The 21,014-nt window shown below is 42.4% G+C and overlaps 1 protein-coding gene across 2 annotated transcripts in view; it reads right to left on the bottom strand.

Annotated features, from left to right (window-relative positions):
- Positions 1-5,248: 5,248 nt before the first annotated feature.
- The window catches only part of PTPA (protein phosphatase 2 phosphatase activator), a 36,006-nt gene continuing 20,240 nt past the window's right edge, over positions 5,249-21,014 (bottom strand). For both annotated transcript variants that reach the window (XM_007475122.2, XM_001364058.5), the window contains 6 exons: positions 20,823-20,940; positions 18,789-18,888; positions 17,820-17,944; positions 16,674-16,774; positions 11,183-11,290; positions 5,249-7,262 (listed from right to left, as the gene is read on the bottom strand). In XM_007475122.2, the coding sequence (XP_007475184.1) occupies positions 7,185-7,262; positions 11,183-11,290; positions 16,674-16,774; positions 17,820-17,944; positions 18,789-18,888; positions 20,823-20,940 (630 nt within the window). In that variant the 3' untranslated portion in view covers positions 5,249-7,184. The remainder of the gene's footprint in view (positions 7,263-11,182; positions 11,291-16,673; positions 16,775-17,819; positions 17,945-18,788; positions 18,889-20,822; positions 20,941-21,014) is intronic.

Below are 21,014 nucleotides of genomic sequence, written 5' to 3'. Positions count from 1 at the left end.
AAAGGGGTATTAGTGGAAGTTGTGAAATAAACAAGGGTTATTGTCAAGTTGGAATGGAGGGTAATGGGAAACTTAAGGGAGAGACATGAGAGGAAAGACAATAGAAAAGGAGAGGAAACCATCTGGCCTTCAGAACTGATAGAAAGAGAATATATATGCAAATACACACACACACACACACACATATATGTGATGATATATGCTAGGGATACAAAAGGAAGCAAAAGACCATCCCTATCCTCAAGGAATTTACAATCTAATAGACACTCTGGTACTCAATTTCCATCTGTAAAATGAGAGTAGCCTAGGGATTTTGTACGGGCCCTTTCCAACTCTAAATCCTTCTCCCAATTCTTCCAGCCCAGAAGCCTCTCAAGATAAGTTTTTAAAGGTTCTGTTCACTAGACTCTGCTGAAAGTGAACTAAGGCAACACCTAGCCCTGCTCTATCTTAATGATTTGGGAGTAGAAAGTAAGGGGAATTCACTAGGAAGATATGTTCTATTGACAGTCATTTAACAACAAATGCATTTTATAAAGATTTTCAATACTCAAAGCTAAAATGACAGAGAAGAAGTAAAGTGTGGGCAGAAAGAGCATTCACTGTATGACCTTCAAGTCACTTCACAAATCAGAGAACTTAAGTCAACAAGCAACATGAATCCTGCTTTCTCTCTCCAGATCTCTATTTTTTCATCTGCAAAATGAAGATGTTCATGATTTCCAAGATCTCTTCCACTCCTAGAGATGCCCAAATTTTTCAGACCCCTAATTCTGGGATTTTTTTCCTTTTTTTTTAAACCATACCTTCTTAGAATTAATTCTAAGACAGAAGAGTGACAAGGTCTGGGCAACCAGGTTAAGTGACTTGTGCCCTCCCCCCTTTAATAACAAGGTATTTAATCAGGGCAAAGAGATTATAATCATGAAAAATCAGAGACATAGCACTGGAGTTATAATCTGGGAAGCCACAGAGCCAGAGCACTGAGATTTCCAATTCCATGACTCCTAAAGGGATTTCTGCTTAATCCTTCAAAGCTAGGACACATTTCTCCTACTCATCCCCATCTCTCCAAATCCCCATCTTCCTTCAAGTCTCCAAGGAAGTATCACCCTCCCTCTGTGAAGCTTTCTTTGATCACCCTTATTGTTGTGTTCTTTTTCCCTTTTCAGATTACTTTACATTTACTTACCTGTGTATAAATGTATCTCTCAATAAAATATAAGCTCCTTAAGGGCAGGAACTATTTTTTGTTTGTCCCCAAAACCCAGTAGTGTCATGCACACAGTATGAACTTAATGTCTGCTAAATTGAATTTTCCTTAGAAATTTCAGTTAATAATTTTCCTTCCCTAGCTGTCCCAATGAATTGAGATTAACTATAATATGTGAGAAGATGGATTCTATGCCCACATTATGTTAGCTATTAGTGAAAAGATAAGACATATTCGAAGGTCTCACTTCCCTTATAAAGGCTCTCCCCCTTTGTCTGGAATGTACTTCCTCAACTCCACCTCATTGGTTTCCTTAAAAGCTTGGCACAGATGTTACCCCTATAGAAATAGAAAGCCCACCCCAATCTTCTCAGCTGCTAATCCTTCTCCCTAGGAAAAATCTTGTATTAATTTTGTATTGGTGTATATGTATGTGTATATGTATATATACACACATACATATACACACACAGCTATATATATGTGTATGGGTGAGGGGAGGTGTTTGGCAGCTGGGTGGCAGAGATGATAAGAGTGCCAAGCCTGAAGTCAGGAAGACTCACCTTCCACAGTTCAAATCTAGTATCAAACATTTAATGGCTATGTGACTCTGGGTAAGTAATTTAACCCTGTTTGTCTTCAGTTTCCTCATCTGTCAAATAAGCTAAAGCTAAATGCAGACCACTCTGGTATCTTTGCCAGGAAAATCTCAAATGAAGTCATGAAAAGTCAGACAACTGAAACAGGTGAACCCCCAAATAAATATATATGTATGTGTATACATATGTACACACACACATATATTAAAATGTGTATGTATATAAAATCTCTAGCGCCTAGCATCATGCCTGCTTATGAATAGAAGTCTTCCCATTCACTCACATCCTCCTGGTGAACATCCCTTAATTTCTCATCCCAACTCATTAAAACACATCAGGGCCAGCTGTTGCCCTAACCTGTTTCTCTGGACTCATGGCCAAAGGCTGGAACTTTGAGGAACAGTATTATGTTCTATACAGATGTCATTCTATCTTCCCTGACAGAATGTTCTCCCCCCACTCCATGCCTTCTACTTTTCCAGGTCACTTCTAAGGTCCAAATCAACTTCCCTTCTCCCCTACCAATGTCCTCTTGGCAGAAGGGTTTCAAGGAAGTCATCAGAGTATGTGTTTAAGAGGAGGGATCTGCCAGGACTTTTCCCAGCTACATTTTCACTAACAACCTAGTTGGTAGCAGCAGTCCCAGTCCCAGCCTCTCTCAAAGAAGCACTTAGAAACTGGAGCTTTCATCTGTATATTCATAAACACCTGATAAATTAATCATGATGTCAGCACATTCAGGCTAGAAAAGAAGCATGGGCACTGTCTTTCTCTCTTTCCTCCCTTTGCCCCCCTACCCCCACCCCCAGGCTTTCCATCTCAAACTCATCCTGTCTTTCCCCCAGTCACCTTAGTTGTTCCTCTTGGCCTCCCAGTCAGTCCCAGGTTCAACTTTTTCTAGGAGGCAGGAACAACTGTATTGATTCTTTCTACACCCTCACTAGACTCAATCATAATGTAGTATCTTCTCAGGTATCATTAGCCTTCCTGAAGGGTAGGAACCATACTTCGTACTTCCCTGTATACCCAGGGCCTAGCAGAGTGATAGGCACATAGGTGCTTCTTGAATTCATTTTAAGGGGAATCAGTCAATAAGTATTTATGTCCTATTAAACACCAGGCACTATGCCAAGCACTAGGGATTCAAGGATAAAATCTCATCCCAATTCTCCATGGGCATAGGCTTTAGGATACTATTCTTCTCCCACCTTTTTCAAGAATTATTGGTTATAGGGGAAAAGTAAAAATCTACAAATACCTTCATCCACACCATTCCATTTTATATGTCTCCTACCTCAACATTTCCCTCCACATCTCCTTTGATTCACCCAGTTATTCAGCACCAAAAACAAGAAGTTTGTACAAAGGGAAAAATTTGACCCCCAAAAAGGTCATAGTCCAGATAAGAACATGGGGAATTATGAATGGAACCTAGATGTCCAAAATCCCATCGGTCTTTACACTAGTGCTATAAACCTAAAGCACTACATAAATGAATTATCTCTAAAACAAATCTATCCCCAACATTTTTTGTTTGAAACAAGCTCCCAAATGAACACGAGGAAAGGCATTTTAAGCTTCTTTAGGCCTCAGTTTCCTGATCTACAAAATTAAGGAATTTCACCAAATGACCTCTAAGGTCATTTTTGGCTCTAAATCTGAGTCTATGAGATCCACAACTTTCAAAGGTTCTCCTTCCCCACCCCAAATTTTCAGTAGACTATCCATGTTCAAACTAAAGTTCCCAAATAATAAAGCACAATCCATTTCCCTTGGTCCTGAGGGAAACAAAGTTACTGAAATGGCTCAAGAGTCTTTCTCAATGGATAGAAACCTATTTAATAAACACACCATTTCAAGAGTGAGTTGAGATTGCTGAACAATGTCCTAAACAAAACCTTCTCTTTCTTAGAAGCTTGTCTCTCCAGTGCTGGAACTGTCCCCAAAATGATTACCACTAAGATTCAGGAGTCCAAGTGTAGGCCTTCTCATGAGTGAAAATAAAGGAAGTTATTTATAGCCCACAGAATTTAATGACCAATGGTTAGGAGACCCTAGCAGGTTTTCCACTGCACATTTTTTCTTCATCATTAGACCCTTGATTCTATTAGGTGGAGTTGGAATATTATTGGCAAGTCTTGAAACCGAGGATGTGATGGAGGGCTTTGGCCTGAAAGAGCCATTTGAGAAATTCCTCAAACATAAAGTAGACTTAAAAAGAAAGTATAGAAATGCTCTCTCCTTAGGTCCTCATCTTCACCTACCTGCTAGACATCTCTACCTAAATGTCCCACTGGAACCTTTCAATCAACATCCAAACTCCCATCTAGCTCTGAATCTAGGAGAACCTATGCCTAAAAAAAAATTCTTCATCTTCACTCCTAAAACAGATAGCCTTCCTAACTTGTAACTCCATTAACACCACTACCATTCTCTAGACACTCATCTTTTTTTTTTCTCAAGCAATAGCCCTTGGGGAAGAACCCAGGAGATGCCAAACTTGGGGCAAAGTTTGTGGGAATCTCAGCTTCCATGCCAATCTCAGCAAGGCCACTTAGTGTCATTTCTCCTCCCCCAACTCCAGCACAAATTTCAAAAACATTTCCAAATCTGCTATGGGTGACACTCAATCCTACAACTATGAACCAGGGGAATAAGTAACCAGGGCTTATCCTCAGGATCCTTCTGTAAACCTCATTCAGTATTTTAATTGGCATCAACTATTGTGTCAATAAAAACTCTCATATCTACTGGTGACTGGGTGGAACACCTAACTTCCAGATGCTCTTAGATTGACCATGTTAGGCTCCTAGAATTAGAACTTCCATTTACTTTCTTTCCTTTTCTGGGTCTCTTCTCTCTCTTTCTCTAGTCCAATGGAGATGAATGATTGAGTTCCCTCTTTTCAACTGACTCAGAGTAGAAAGTCAGGAGACTTAAAGCCTAAGTGAGTCTAAGTTCACAGGAACAGTGAAGCGTTGAGGAAGGAAGGTTGTACAATGTAAGTGTAACAACTACCAAGGAAAATATTTTTATCAAGTCTCTCCAGTTTGGCTTTGAAGAGTCAAAACTGATGGGTGTGGCATAAGAGTATGTATGGCCTTTTCCAAAAGACCAGCTGCACTCACTTGGTCCAGCCAGGCAATCTGAACTGTTCAGTGCAGATTCAAAGCTCCACTCCAAACCTACCAAAGGTCTACCAAGCAGGATTAAGCACTTTAGGGTGGCCCATTCCCAATAGCAGGAAAACAAAAGTAATCAAAATAGGTTTGGCTCATAACACAGATGTAACTGTCTAATCCAAGGACCACCTACTCTAAAAACCAAGCAACCATACAGGGAAAATGGAGAAAGGGGAGATGGATACTAGATCTATCCGTGGGGAAAGAGCGCAGGCATATGGTATATGGTACACAAGACAGACATCCACATCAGCTCCAGGTGCAAAACAGATTTTTAATCAGAACAGCAATGAAAGAGCAAGGGGTTAGGGTGAAGCAGCCTCAAAATGGAGTGGTGTTGGCACATGGTGGGCAGGCCCTTGCATGAGAGGGCAGGAAGGTGACGGTCTACCTAACTCCATGAGGGGTCCTGGTGGAAAACATTTGGCATCCCTGTGGAAAACTCTATTTAATTCATGTCTTCTCCCCCAGCTCAAGCCCTGAGACTGCTCTGGTCAGTGGCCCTAGATAACATTCCAGCTCACATCCACAGTGCTGGCAATGGGACCACAGACCAGAGAGGAAATCCAACACACTGTGCTTGTCAGGGTGTTCCTACCCCAAAAGGAGTAGTACCCAGACCTGGGGATGTGTGAAAGATGCTGAGGGAAGATAGGCCTGGGCAGCCAAATAAAACTTTTTGAGAAAAAGAAAAAAATAACCTTGATACCAAGAGCATAGGAAGAAATGCTTAAGGGACAAGGGGCTTCTGAAAAACCCAGCTTCTGGTAACAGCCCTGGAAGAGCTCAATAAATGTTTGTTGAATTGAACAAAACTTGGAACTTAAGTGCTGATAGCATCACTCCTACCCAAGTCCACCACCTCCATTCTTGAATCCAAGGTCCAAGAGCTAGAGTGCTAATATTTGGCCCTCAAGCAAGTCACTTACCTCAGCCCAAAAATGCCTCTTCCAATGTGAGACCAGCTTTCCCAAAGGAAGATACTGCTACCTCCTCTATCCTACGCCCTTGCCTAGGAAAATCCCACTGGTACGCACTTGCTTTCCAGAGGAAAAAGGGAGTTGAGATTACAAGTTCCTCTGTTTCCATGGCCCTACAGTGGCCTACTGTAGTCAGCACAGTGCTCTATGCAGTAGGATGGTACAAGTCTGACCTTAAAGCTGACTTTAACTACAGTAATCCAGGAGCCAAAACTTCTATTAGATCAAGCGCCAAATCCCACCAGTATAACTCACTTGCCATTCATTAAGGGAAAGCCTGAATACAACAGAACTGATACAACCACCAAGTGAGGCCCTTGTCCTCACTTCCCAAAAGCCTAATCCCACCCAAAGAACAACCACTAGTGCTGAGAAAGGGACTGGACTATCCTAGAATCTTACAGCAGCAGCAAAAAAGTGAAGCAATATGGCTATACCCAGGGAAGATTGCAGACCTGAGCACCACAGAGAAAGAGCTAGAATGTGTGGATGTAATTGTTCTCTGCCTCACCACAGCCAGGATATCTCTAGCCTTGCTTCTAGACTTGTATTTTCTCTGGTCCCTGGCCCAAAGCCCCTTCTTAGGCCTCAGATCAAGGAAACTGAGCCCCTAAAATCTACACCAGGTTTATAAAAGAAGAGCTTGGGAAAAAGGAAGGAAATTCACAAAAAATAACCAGGAAATAGCCAGGGCTTCTCTTTACTCCTGATTTCCCTCATTCTCCAGCCCTATATAAGTACTCTGAGGTGGGGACTGGTCTATAGTCTCCTACCCCTACCTGGAGCAACTGCTACTCAACACTCAGAAAGGCAACAGGAAATAGGAAGAAAGTTAATGGAAAGAGTAAAACATATCAATCCCCCACACATATGATGGTACAGAGCAGATTTAGCACATGGAGTGGGACTGGGAATTTGGGTGGGGTAAGGACAGAGGCAAGGTGGGGTCAGGTAGCCACAAGGACCCTGCTTCCCAAGATACACCCTCATCTGGCCTCTGAGGGAAGGACAGGAGACTGGCCGCTCTTTGGTCATTCTTCCCATTCTGGGTCCTTCAGCACTTGCTCTCTGGGTGTTCACATATCCTGAAGAATTGCCTCAAGGACCAGAGAGAACGGCAGGGAAGTGGTGGTATTGGAAAAATGAAGGGAGCTGGGTGAGGGAGCTGGTGACCTCCAGGGTAGCGGTGGTTGTCCCCCCCCTGCCTCTTCTATGTTGACGTGACAGGTTGGATCGGCAGCAGGCTACCAAACTTAAAGTGCTGGATCACAGGAAACTTCTCCAGGCACTGAAAGGAACATACATTAAAAAAAAAAGAGAGAGAGAGAGAGAGAGAGAGAAAGTTCATATTAGCAGCTAGAAGGGCATCTCTAGAATTACTGGAAGAAGAAACACTTCTAAATCAGGCCAAAGTATGCATGAGCGTGAGGATGATAGCCTTAGTAGAACACCAGCAATGGCTACTTTGGGGAAAGCTAGAGGTAAAGAGGTTTTCTATTTTAAGGTAAGGGTCTTAAAACTCATCCCCTACCCAAAGGAAATACCAGGTATTTCAACACTGGCTCCACCTTTCCTTTCTCTCCTATGCAACAAATTACCTACCTTCCATCTTAAGATCCTTTGGGAGTTCTTGCTACCAAGAGAACATCTGGGAGAAACTTAGTCTCACTCAGAGAATCCTCCAGGAAGGGGAAAGACAGTATGGATATAAAGGAAAATCCAAGAGATAAGAAATAGCACTGGAGATAGGACAAAAAGGAAGCCAAGAGAGCAGCTCCCAGAATAACATGATTCCCAATCTGGGTCCCCTGGAGAAGAGGTCAGAAATCATTTTTACACCAGTCCACAGGGCAACAGCCAAGGACCCAGCTTCACAATCCTAAACTCATTGGACTGAAGGAAACTTGGCATTCTAAAGCGAGACAATAAGAACCAGCTGAAGTTCTCTCATCCCCAACAATAACTCCCAGCATCCTAACACTGTACAAGAAAAAGAGAAGCTAAGTAAAGGAGCTGTAAACACTGTGTAAGCCAAACTTAACCCAGGCCCTTAGCTTGAAGACTCTGGTGACGTGGAAGGAGATTTAGCAAAGGAAAAGAGAAATAGCTACAGAGAGGTTCTTATGGTCCAAAGCTTGCAGTCATGGGACAGTGCTCTCTCTAGCTATGCACATTCTAGAACAGAGACTTAAAATATATCTTCCAATGTACCAATTTCTTCAGAAAACACCATAACACCCCCCCCCCCCCATGTCTAGAGTACTCTCTCCTCACCTCTGCCTCTAAGATACCTAAGCTTTCTTTAAGGCTCAGCTAAAGTGCCACTTCCTCTCTGAAGCTGTTCCTGGTATACTTAGTGTAATTTTGAGGAAGGAGAGAGGACTATCCTGCATTTACTTACTTGCTTACATGTTGTTTCACTAAGTAGATTGTAAGCTCCTTGAGGGCAGGAACAGTTTTTCATTTCTGTCTTTGTATTCTCAGTGCTTTGTATCTTAGGGCTTAATGAACTGAAAATGGATCTAAACCTACCAATCCATCCTATTCTTAAATATTCTAGACCCAGTTTGAGTTCCAAAGAAAACCAAAGTAATCCAAATTGTCTTCCTAAATGCTCACTTGCTTTGAATGGTGACTGACTTCATTGACAACACTGAAGGTCTCAAGTCTCCTGCCACATCAACAAATTGGGAGTGTGACTCCTCCTGGGTAAGACTGATAGATGGATTACCACTACTGAAAGGACCACTACTGCAAGGACCAGATTATGGCCTTAATCTCCAAGTCCTAGGGGACAAGAGCAAGTCATATTCATGAAATTAGACTTACAGCAAAGCCTTATCTTCTTACCTCAAAAGACAGCTACAAAAATAAGGGGGAAGTCTCATGGGGTTGATACACATGAAATTGAGGTCTCACAGGCCAACAACCTCAAGAGGCCAGGAAGAAGGGCTAGGCCAAGTCTTACTAGAAATGGGAAAACCAGATTGAGCATCTTCATAAAATGTCAGAATATTGAAGCTGAAGGAGAAGGAAATACCCTAGATGACAGGACAGGACAGCTTCAATCACAGCCAGACTCCAGGGGGTAAAACAGAAACAGGAGAGAACAAGTAGAGGTGGGGGGATGGGAGGGGGAAGGCAGGCATCTCCAGAGAAGAACAGTGATAGGGGAAACAAGCAAAGGCAACTACCATTGCACTGATGTCATCAAGAAAGTAGTGGGATTTTAGAAAGCCTTTACCCCTACCCCCACCCCCTTCAGTGCCCTGGAATTCTAACAAGGGTTAAAGGTCAGTTTGCTTCAAGAACTCAGTCAAGAGAATCAGCCAAGACAAGGCTTCTCAGTGAGGGGATAGATGATCTCTCTTCTCCACCCACACAGCCCTTCATCCCAAATTATGCTTTCTTTGGGGACCAGTCACTGGAATATCAAGCCCAGAACAAGTCCAGAGAATTTAGGAGCATATCCTGTTGTTTTAGCTCCCCCACTGCCAAAGCCTACAGGGCACTTAATAGTAACAATGGAAATGGGGAGTTGGGCTAGGGACAAAAAGGTGGCTTTGGGGGACAGGAAAATGTAATCCTTTGGGGATGGAGCAGATGGGAGCCTCTGGCCAACATGGTAACTCAGCAAGGCCAAGCCTGGCTAATTGTCCCCCTAGAGGCCAACGCCCTGGGCCTGGGTAAGAACACTTCCATTGCTGTCCAGGGAACTCCCTCCTCCTACCACATCCTTCCATGCCTAAGGCACAAGCTAGGAAGCTAGAATGAGAAGTCTTTCTTAGATTCTAGCAACTGAAAAAGTTGGGGTCAGAAAAGGACCAAAATAGGCAACTCTGGAGATCCAAGGAGATAAAAGTCCTTCCAAAAGCAACTATGCTGACAAGCCTCATATTACACAAACCCAACCCTGGTAACTTGTCTTGTCTTTGTTATTCAGAGCCTCCATGTTCTGAGTAGTACTCCTAAGAAGGATGCAGGAAGGATAAGACTAAAAAGACCAATCATTAGAAAGTACAGAGTAGCCTTTGGTACATGTTCAGTAGGCAAATTCAGGCAGCAGTGTGGTGAGGGAAGGGGTGAAGGGAATATGGGAAATAGGTGAAGAGGACATAAGGTCTGACTACTCCTAAAAATGTGTACATGTGCTTATGCTTGTGCTCGCGCATGCGCGCACGCACACACACACACACACACCCCCCACAAGAGATCAGGTTGGACAGGGAAAGATGACCCTATTCTTCTTCTGACAGGGGAGAGAAGAGAGCTAAGCTGCAGCCGGAAGGAGCCAGCATAGCTCCTTCGAATGACGCCTCTTAGATTAGAGAGGTATGTGGGTTGGAACCTAAACACAGGATGTGAAGTTCAGAGGAAGGGGAGGGGGGAGGGGTAAAGGAAGGAGGAGAGAAGGCTAGGCCTGGTCAGCTCCAGCTCCATTAACTCTTTCAAGTACTTAGATTAAGCAGGAATGCCTAAAATATTGATAGAATTTTTGGTGTTGCAAACACATTATCCCACCCAATAATCTTTTATATGAGACACTGAAAAGACAGAAAAGCAGAAATATTATTACTTTCCAGAAACAAAACAAGATGTGCAAGAGTCAAGAGAAACAGACCATCTCCATACAGACAGTTGAGGGATACAATGAAGCCAATCCCCAGGACCAGTTTGAGACATGAAAAGGGGTCCTCAAGGATCTATGTTCTTTAATTCTCTGGGCAGGGAGCCTAAGGCCCAATTCTACTCTTTCTAGTCATGAAGAGCAATCCCACTGGTTCTAAACCTTTTCAAGCATGGCAAATAGTTTCAGGACTGGTTTGAAGAAGTAGGAAGAGTTAGGCTTCTAAATTCTCATTAGCTAAAGGGCAGAGGAAACCTCCCCTGCAGAGGGCACTAATGGAGACTGGGCAAAGAGAAACAATTCAATACTTATAAGGGGGAAAGCACCTCTAGGTCTAATGAGCTCTCAGAGAATCTCCTATGAAATAAATGGGAAGGGAGGGTGTTCTTATTTTATGAAGTGGGGAACCCAAGCAGAAGAGGTTAAGCGAGTTTGTTAAAAGTAGGCCCTAAGAAACCAGGACTTCTGACTCCTAGTTTAGGGTTCTACCTACTCTTTCCAGGGACTGAATTGTATCCAGAATAGGGAAAGTGGGCAGAAGGGATAGTAGGCAGTCGATTAGCTCTCCCAGGAAAACTTACCTCAGCTTTATACATGCGGATGAGGCCCTGGTTCACTTTGGACCAGGAAGGTACAGCACTGATATTCCACAGCTGGTTGGAGTGCTCAGCAAAGGGGCCGGTCTTCATCTGGAAAGGACAATGGAAGAGTTCAGAGGGGGGTGGGGAATGGGGAGGAGGGGGTATACCAAGCCAGCAGGGAAGTTTATCCATAGCCACAGTGACTCAGAGTCACACTGATTTCAAACAAACATTCAGGGTGACCCTAGTCCTGGTTCTATACTTATACATGCTTATCCCCTTTCTGTCTTGATACAAAAATTCCTTGCCTTCCCTTGACAACCACCTTTGTGGCCCATATACCTATCTGATGGAAATGCCCTCCCCCCACTGCCACCAAAGCAACAGACACAGAAAGATAAAATTCCCATTCTAACAGTTGGTACAGCTTCCATCCATTCCCCTAGTGCAACACTGCTGAGCTTTCCAATACTATGACTCATTCCCACTCAGATAAACAACTCCCCCCAATACACACAGCAGTACAAAGGGTAGCCTCCTTCTGATAGAAGCTCTCAGCTTGTACCTGCCACAGAGCTCAGAGCAGGAATAGGAAAGGGGGGCTGGGGGAAGAGGGAGGGAGAAAGGGAAGGAAGGAGGGCACAGAGGGTTCTGTCTTTGAATGGGTGAGGTGGGGAAGAAACTAAAACAGGTATTACACTGCATTCCATGTGGCAGAAAGGCCTTTGGAGTAGAGTTGAGTTGAGACCTTTTTTTCAAAAAAACAGCTCAAATATTCTCTGCCAGTCATAACCAGAGAGGTAGAAAAAACCCTGGCAGTACAAACAGCAGGAACAATCACAAGGACCACTCTGCTCCTTGGCCCCTTCTCTTTGGAGAATGGTTCAGACCCTCAGGGAGAGAAAAAAATTCGGTAGTCTGCTTTGCTGAGCAAAGTTCCCATGACATCAGAAACCACAGCCAGGAGGCCGAGAGGCTTTTATTTCCCTGAGTAGACCTTTCTACCATCATGAGGCAAACACATTTATATTTATTAACTGAACAGTTAGTAATCTCTACCCTTATACACATCTAGACACCCCCCATCTCATGGAGAGGTTGGGGATACCAGGGCTACCTAGTACCTAGCACATATACCAGAGAAACAGGACCCAGAGCAGAGCTCAGCATGTCAAATGGAGAGTGTGCCAGGTCTATTATAGCAATAGCCTTAGGGTAGTGAATTATCATCAACCCTGCTCCCCTGGATGAAAAAAAAAAGCACCAAGTCTACTGCTACCTGTTGGGGTTGAGTTCCTTTTTAGGCATGGAAAATAAAACAAGTTCTTCAGACTCTCTCTTCTTCTCATTCATATGATCCTGACCCCTGGCCTTGATGTGAGGGGACTATCTATTTGTTCCTTTTGACTAGGATATAAAGATTTTGCATTTTACTAGTGATGATGTATTTTATGGACACCAAAGCAGGAAAAGGATTAAAGAAATCAAGATACTATTCACTCAATTAAGCAACAATATGTCTAAAAAGAACAGGACTATCCATTCGGTCCTATCCCTCTTAGACATATTGTTGCTTAAGGTACTGGCTGATCATACCCTAAAGCCCAATCATCTCTCCCATTAAAATGACTTAAGGACAACTTAATATTTGAATCAAGAAAAGCAGCTCTTTCTACCCATGTAGTAACTTTTCAGATCAAGTGGGATAGGCACAAAACATTAGGACCTCAAAGATGCTGGAATACAAGTTCAGTGACCATGACAGCTAATCACTGCACTCACTAGGAAGCAGTCTTCCAATTCCTGAACATTCAACTCTTCAACTCCAAGGGAAGCAAAGGAGGCAATACCAAAATAAAGGCCCTGCTCCCACTGTGGCTTTGTCTGTGCTGCTTTCCCCAGCCTAGAATATCCTTTCCACTCTTTTCTATCAGTCCAAATTGTATTCAACTTTCAAGGCCCACCTTACATTCCATAAGCTCCATGGAGCATTCCTCCTCCCTTTTTTTGTCTTGTAGCATTTATTATCTCTAGTATTTGTTTGGGCAATTATATAATGCCTTGGATTGATTTCTAGTTGACTTATACATGTCATCCCCTCAACTTGCCCTGGAACGGAAGGGGGGTAAAGTAACCAGGTCACATTATTGTTTTGTATTGATGATGATGATGATGATGATGATGATGATGATGATGATGATAACTAGCATTTGTACATCACTTCAAGGATTTTAAAGTGCTTTACAAATATGATTTCACAGTGGTTAAGCAATCTGCCCAGACATATACCTAATACTGAGGGCCAAACTTGAATTCAGGTCTTCTGGACTCTAGATTCAGTGCTTAATCCACAGAGCCACCTAGTTACTCCACAGTGGTGAGTACAAGCAGTGTTCCTAAGAAAGGTTAATAGTTTAAATACTTGTTGAAACTAGTTGAATGGGAAAATACTTTGGAACCCAATGAATTTATTCTGCTGCAGCAAGTTAAATTCCTTATTCCATGGGCTTCTGGGAACCAACCCCATGAAAGTATATATTCCCAAATGAAAGTGGTAAGGTTAGAAATTAAAGCTCTCCAAATAATTCTGTAGTGCCTCTCTGACAACCTAGGATACTCTATCCTAGTGAAATATTCCCAAGAAGGCCTCTTTGGTCTGCTGGGATAGGATTTGGTCATGTTCTCATTGAGTCAAAATCCCCTCTCCACCAGGGCTGAAAAGGAAATAGAAAAGAGAACAAGAATAATACCAAAGAGAAGTATGGTGGAACTGGCCTATTTCTGAGGGTGTTTGGCCATTCCTGGGTCACTGCAAGGATAGTTATAATTATTTGGGAAAGCAGAGGGGAACAGAAAAGAAGGAATAGGAGAAGAAAAAATTAGCTCATTCTAGCCACAAAGGGAGAGAGAGAGAGAGAGAGAGAGAAAGAGAGAGAGAGAGAGAAAGGGAAGAGAGAGAGAGAGAGAGAGAGAGAGAGAGAGAGAGAGAGAGAGAGAGAGAGAGAGAGAGAGAGAGCGAGCGCACTAGAGCAAGCAAGCAAGCTGCAGTCCCGCAGTGACCCCAGGGGAATCGAGTGAGTCAGAGCAGCCATATTGAGCAGGAAATTACTCACAGACGCTGCGTTCCTGCCTCTCTGCTCCCAAGAGAATCAGCCTTTTGTAAATGGTTCCTCTGTCAGTAACTGGGAGGGGGGGAGGGGGAGGGGAAAAGGGAGGGAAGGCTCTGTGCAGTGCCTTCCTGTCAGTTCCTTCCCTTCCAGCTGAAATCTGATCCCTCCCTTCCCAAAACTCCAAATTTAGAAGCCAGATTGAAACTGAAATTCTTTTCCTGACTGCCCTGGGCTCTTAAAGGCACCAGGACTACATTTCCCAGGGCAACAGGCTTCCTAGAGCATAGTCTCTAACATCTAGGACACATAGGTTCACCAAAGAATTGAGATTTCTCCTCTAAGAGCACCCAGGGTATAAAGTTTTCTCTCTAGGGAGATTCTGGAGGGAAGTCCATTTCTAACTAATTCTCTAAGGGTTTTTTGCTTGTGGGTGTATTTTTTAACCCCACCAAGTTATATAAAAATACTAGACTTATCAAGCTCTTGCCTAAGACCTGGATCCATCTCTAGGTGTGATACTGAAGCCTCTCAGCCTTCACACTAAATTGCTCTTCCTCTTCAAGTATTATATGCGTTCCTTTTTTATTGCAGTGAATAAGATTTGGTCATTCAACATTTACACAGTAGTGTAGGGCTAAGGAGGGAAGTGGAGCTGATAGTGCTAGAAGGAGAAGAGAGACAGCAGATGTATAAATTAGAGTACCAAAGGGAAACTACTAAGAATACAATACTGCAGGTCACATTCATATATTTCTGTGCAAATGTGGAAATCAAAATTCATCTTTACCAGCACTAGGTCTTTGCTTAGTAACCCCTAATGTTCAGCTATTAATATTGTTTTGTAGTAGGCAATGAGGAGACTAAGGCAAAAAAAAGTAGAGAAAAAGAGCTAGAAAGGCATAAATTAAGGAGAAACTTTTAACCCTCCCCTCTCCTTTTATACATCAACTTCCACCCTTTTCCATTTCACCAGATAGGAAGTGTTCAATATGCCGTCACTGCCATCTAGTGGCTGCCAATGCTTCCTATTTGTTGCAGGAACTGGGCAACTCAAATTCAGGAAAAGCTAAGAGTACCAGAAATATGAAGGCTATATATACAATCTCAATGTATGCCGTGAGCATCAGACTAACCTCAGTTTTATCTAGACCCAAGAAAAGCTAAACAGGGAGTTATCAGGAAGAGCTAAAACAGCTACTAAACAGCTTAAGTTATTGTTGCTGTTTAGCCATTTCAGTTGTGTTGGAACTTTAGTGATCCTATCTGGGGGCAAAAGCACTGAAGTGGTTTGCCAATTTCTTTTTCAACTAATTTTATAAATTAAGAAACTGAGGCAAATGAGGTTAAGTGACTTGCCCAGAATAGCCTGGTCAGTAAGTATATGGGCCCAGATTTGACCTCAGGACTCTAGGCCCAGCACTCTATCCACCTAGATACCTCAGTTAAGTTTTACTCACCAAAGAGAAAAACCTTTCCACATGACAAAACTGAATTCTCCTACCCTAGATCTTCTCATTTTCAATTTTCTAATTTTACAGATATTCTCATTCCACATTAAATACAAGCAAAAACACATGACAGTCTCTTACAGCAGTGAGCCAGGAGCTTCCTAAGTCCTCTCACATATATCTCTCCATCCCCAAAGACCTTGGTCCCATTACAATGCTTAAAGCAGATCTCTAGGAATGAAAAATTGGCCAAGCAACCACCAACTACAAATTCTACTTGGTTTAGAAAAAAAAAATGTTTCCTCTTTAGTCTCTGGTTTCTGAAGGGGCCAGAATTTAACAACCACAAGAAAGCAACTTTTTTGTTACAGACCAATCAATGTCCCTTGCTAAAAAAAGCTGAGACAAGGTATAGAATTCTGTCAATATAGGTAGAACATGGGCCTAAAGCTAGAAGGCATTTATTAGAGTACCCAAGGCTTCTAGGCATATGTGTTTATACAGCTCATTTGTCTTGGTGCATCAAGCCTTTGACTTCCTTTTTTTTTTTGGAAGAGGAGAAAGAATCAAAACTAACATTACCACCATAAAAAATTATGGACTTAAAATGAGAATGGAAACTCCTAGAGGAAAGGGCCCCCACTAGGTATATATTCTGTTAAATACTCAATATAAAGTCATCACATGATAATTGAAGGGGAAGCTAGAAATGGATCTCTGGCTTTCTTTCTCTATAAAATACTTTTATTTACTATCTCCTCTCAGCCTCCCTAGGAACAGATACCATGGCTTGCTAGATTAGATATATCTCTCCTCATTTCTGAAAGGGTCACATTTCACAAGAAGGTTCAGCAGGCATTGGGACTCTAAAACTGGAGAATGTCATCTATACATTCTCTCTATCCCCAAAAGGAAAACCATAGTCCTCCTCACCTCAGTAATAAATAGGATGCACTCCAGGAACATGTAGTCCTTGTGATTCTCATTCACTGCCTTCTCATCCACAAAGTGCCTAGGCTCCAGGTATGGATGTTCTAAGAAAGGTAGAAAACCTCATAGTGAAGAAACTGGTCCTTGAAACTATTCTCCTTCTCAGTTCCAGTCATACACTGTACCTGCTTCTACAATCCAACTCCAGCTATGAACAATAGTAATTATAATCATAGCTAGCTTTTATTTAGTACTTTAAGGTTTACAAAGTGTTTTATGCATATTATCTCATTTTATCCTCACAACAGCCCTGAAAGGTAGAAGCTATTATTATTCCCATTTTTACAGATGAGGAAACTGAGGCAGAGGTTAAGTGACTTGCTCAGTCACATGGCTAATCAGAAGCTGAGGTTGGATTTGAACTCAGATCTTTCTGACTCCAAGTCCAGTGCTCTAATACACTTTATCACCTACCTGCCTATTGAGACAAATGGAGTGGTCAGTGGCTGGTCTAGACACATAATTTGCAGTTGATTAACTCTGAGCAAAACAGAAAATAAAGCAACTCTGCCCCTTTCTTCAATTCTTGGGTCAATATCAGTCGACCGAGAAGTTGGGAGCCAAAGTATGCTTACCCTGGGGTTTGACATGGATCTAACAAGCTGACTTGTACTAAGTGGAAAAGGAGTCCTGTTTGTGTATGGGGTTAGGGGAAGGAGAAACAACTTATTTTTCTGATGGGTTTTGCATAGTGACACTAGATCTTATTGGTCACTAAGTCAACAGTATCCCTCATTTTAAATATAAAAGCATCACAGCTGCTACTGGGAGCTGGGGTCTGAATTTCACGTCAACCCATTAAGCACTAGGCAAGAAGCCTTTCTACTCCAGTCCTTGTCACTTCTCATTATCTCTGCAGCACTCTACCTCCTCCTCCCACAGCATCAGCACACTGGCTCACAGCAGAAGGTCAACAACAAACAGCCTCAGTCAATAGCTGGTTTAATGCCCTGGTTCACAAGCTGTCACTAGCTGCCAGATGCTGGGCTCTGGACAGGAGGTAAAAGGGGAAAGAGAAAGGAGGGGGAATACAGGAAGATAGAAGAAGATACACCCTGGGGCAAAGGGAAGAAGCATCTTCTTTGGTACCTATAAGCTGAGAACTGCCCCAGATGAAGGGCAAAAACTGGAAGTCATCTAGACCCCATACTCCTTGGCTTCCAGCTGGCTCCATCCTGTAGGTTTTCTGAAGTTTCCTCATAACCTCAAGGTACCTGAGGTAAGGAAGACAGGAAAAAGTACAAAACAGATTCTCAACCCTTCTATACCAGAGAACAAAGACATGGTAAAAGTGATAGTTTGGGAGAAGTAGTTCCTATTTTGATTTTAAAAGCCTGTCTTCATATAAATTCATGATATTGGAAAAGAGCCTGTTCCTCAGTTCAGGAAGCCTAAGCCTTAATCCTGGCTCTGCCACTGACTTCCTATATGACCTTGGGCAAGTCAAACTCTCTGAATCTCAGTTCCCTCATCTATAAAATGAAAAGGTTAGACTATTCTCTAGATCCCTCCTAGCTCAAAATACCATATCACCTTGCCATCTTCAAAGCTGATAATTTTATTCCCTATTCCCATTCCCTCAAAATATTACATACTCATCTGCTTCATCAATCTTTGGTGTTTCTGAGAATTGCCTTACCTTCTAAACTGGAGAGAATGCTATTCTCAGACTGCTCAGCACTGTGAATACTTCCCAGTGGGTCAGAGAATCTGACATTAACATTTGGAATAAAACAACTGAGGCCCATGGCTCAAGCTTGCTAAAATACTGCAAACTCTAGGTGGCAAGAGACCATTGGTAAAGAATTCTTTCAACCTTTCTTTGGCATCTGTTCACCTGAGAGATAACTATAAACTATATCAGCAGAATGAAATTTGGAGAAAAGAGAAAACTAGAAAAGCAATCTAGAGAAAGTATGGGGAATGTGAGAAAAAAGAATAGCACAGTAATCAGACTACTTAGTTGAGCTCCCTAGTTCTTTATTCCTGGGTTCCACCATGACAATAGCAAGGAAATAAACTCCACTCCCACCAGGCCCAGGCCCTCCTTTCCCTTACCGGTTAAATACTTTGAAGACAATGGCTATTTGGTCATCTACCCGGAGGACCCCAATCTTGCAGAGACAGCAAAGGAAGGCAGCAAAGGCTGCTTCATGACCTGGAAGAGAAAAAAAACAAAACAGGCTGAAACAGACCATAGCTTCCATGGAAGAGAAAAGGGATTTCTTTTTGCTATCCTAGATTGTTTCCAAAAACTTAAGAAACCGGAATCTTTCTCTAAAAAGTACATCCTAAGTTATAAATGAGAACTCATATAGACTCTTCTACAAAATGGATTAGGATTTTTCTAGATCTACAAGTGTACCTGTTCCTTTGTTTTGAAACCCTTACCGTCTGTCTTAAGAGATGGTCAGGGCTAGGCAATTTGGGTTAAGTGACCAGCCCAGGGTCACTGAGCTAGGAAGTGTCTGGGGCCTCATTTGAACTCAGGTGCTCCCAACTCCAGGCCTGGCTCTCATTCCACTGAGCTACCTAGCTGCCCCTGTAAACCTATTCCTAAATGTGCTTGAGCTGTTAGCTTTAAAAAAAACAAACATTTTTTTAAAAGATAGAAGTACATATTATCTGACATTTATAAATCATACCCCCATCATATTAGGTTGGAATAACCAGATCAAAATCAACTACTAATTGCTAAGGGGGTTTATCTGTATGGGTTCAATCACAATCACAATATTAAAGTTCTTTCTTATTACTGATATCTCTGCACACACACCAAGATTTTCCACTTTGCTTTAGGCAGTTAGGTAATATAAGGAAAAAAAGGACTGGGCCTGGAGTCAAGAAGACCTATGTACAAATCCAGCCTTGGACACTTACCTAGCTGTGTGGCTTTGGACAAACCATTATCTCTTTGCCTCACTATAACACCTACTTCCCAGAGACACTATGAGGATCAAATGAAAGTACTTAGCATGGTGTCTGGCACAGAGTAGACATTATATAAATTAGTAGTAGTAGTAGTAGTAGTAGTAGAATATTATATAAGCTGTTATTATTAGTGGAATGCATGTTCTTTAGAACCTAACAAATTTTAAGTCCTCAATAAATATAATTCAGATGCACTGGATTCAAACTAGTCAAGCCTCAACCAGCCAGTCACTGACCACAGCAATAATCAAAAACCAAAGTCTTAAAAAGAACAACCATCTTGTTTACCTGGAGTCTTTCATTTTTGGTCTTAGTCAAATCCTCCCAAATGTACAACCCAAAGTAATTATTAAGTATCACCCTACCCCAATCTGAAGAATAAGTCAAAACAAAATGTACTCAGGAGCCCAAGGCCTACTTGGATTTTCTCAGGTTCTTGCTTTAAAAACCTAGGTACCAGTCAAAGCTGAAGACCTGAGCTACCACAAGGAGCTTCAGGATGGAGGAGAAAGACAAGTCCATTTCTTCCAATTCTCCCTGGGTACATGGACACCTGGTATGAAAAATATATTTTTTTAAGGTGACCAAACACACCTTCTTCATGAGGTCAAAGTCAGCCTGGAAGCCCCAAAAGGAACCCAATGATGTCAGTCAAGAAGACAGTAGACCTCAGGGAAAGCATTTGTCAAAATGCAAGGATACCCAGAGCAAGCCCCAAGAGCAGACCAGCCCTTTAAGATGCTCTGCAGAGCTCTCCAGGATGCTGCCTGAAGATGCTGAGGAGAAGAAACACAAGCAGCACACGGTAAGAGTAAGAGATCCATCTTGAAGGGTGAACAGAAAAACAAAGTAACTATTAAGGGACCCATATTTTGGGCAACACTTCCCCCTGGTGGACCAAACTAACACCACATCAGCTATGTGTGAGACCCAAAACACTGTTCCTCTCCAAAGCTTTTGATTTCTGGAATATAACAAACTTCAGGAATGCTGCACTTCACAGACATAAGTTGGGACTCCAGTTTACCTGAGATGGCAGTGAGGCAGCCAAGAACAGGGTAAAAAAGCAACCCTAGGAAGGGCAAAGATGAAGCCAAATAATCACTACCTCCCACCATCCAAGGCCCTTAAGATTGCAAGTCCCAGGCAAGAGTAAATTACCTGTGCCATAATCAATTCGGGTAGAGTTTCCCACTGATTCCTTTAGGTAAAGGGCCACCTCAGGTACAGCAGCTGCCAAATGGCTAGGGATCACTGTAGCCACTAGGTTTTCTGCTTCCTGATAAAACAAGATAAAGAGAATTAGTACCAGATTGCTTAGCATTCAAAATGAGCAGCAGCTGAGAAACATGA

The sequence above is a fragment of the Monodelphis domestica genome, chromosome 1, assembly GCF_027887165.1.
Source record: "Monodelphis domestica isolate mMonDom1 chromosome 1, mMonDom1.pri, whole genome shotgun sequence".
Lineage (NCBI taxonomy): Eukaryota > Metazoa > Chordata > Mammalia > Didelphimorphia > Didelphidae > Monodelphis > Monodelphis domestica.
This window is presented reverse-complemented; position numbering and strand designations above follow the sequence as displayed.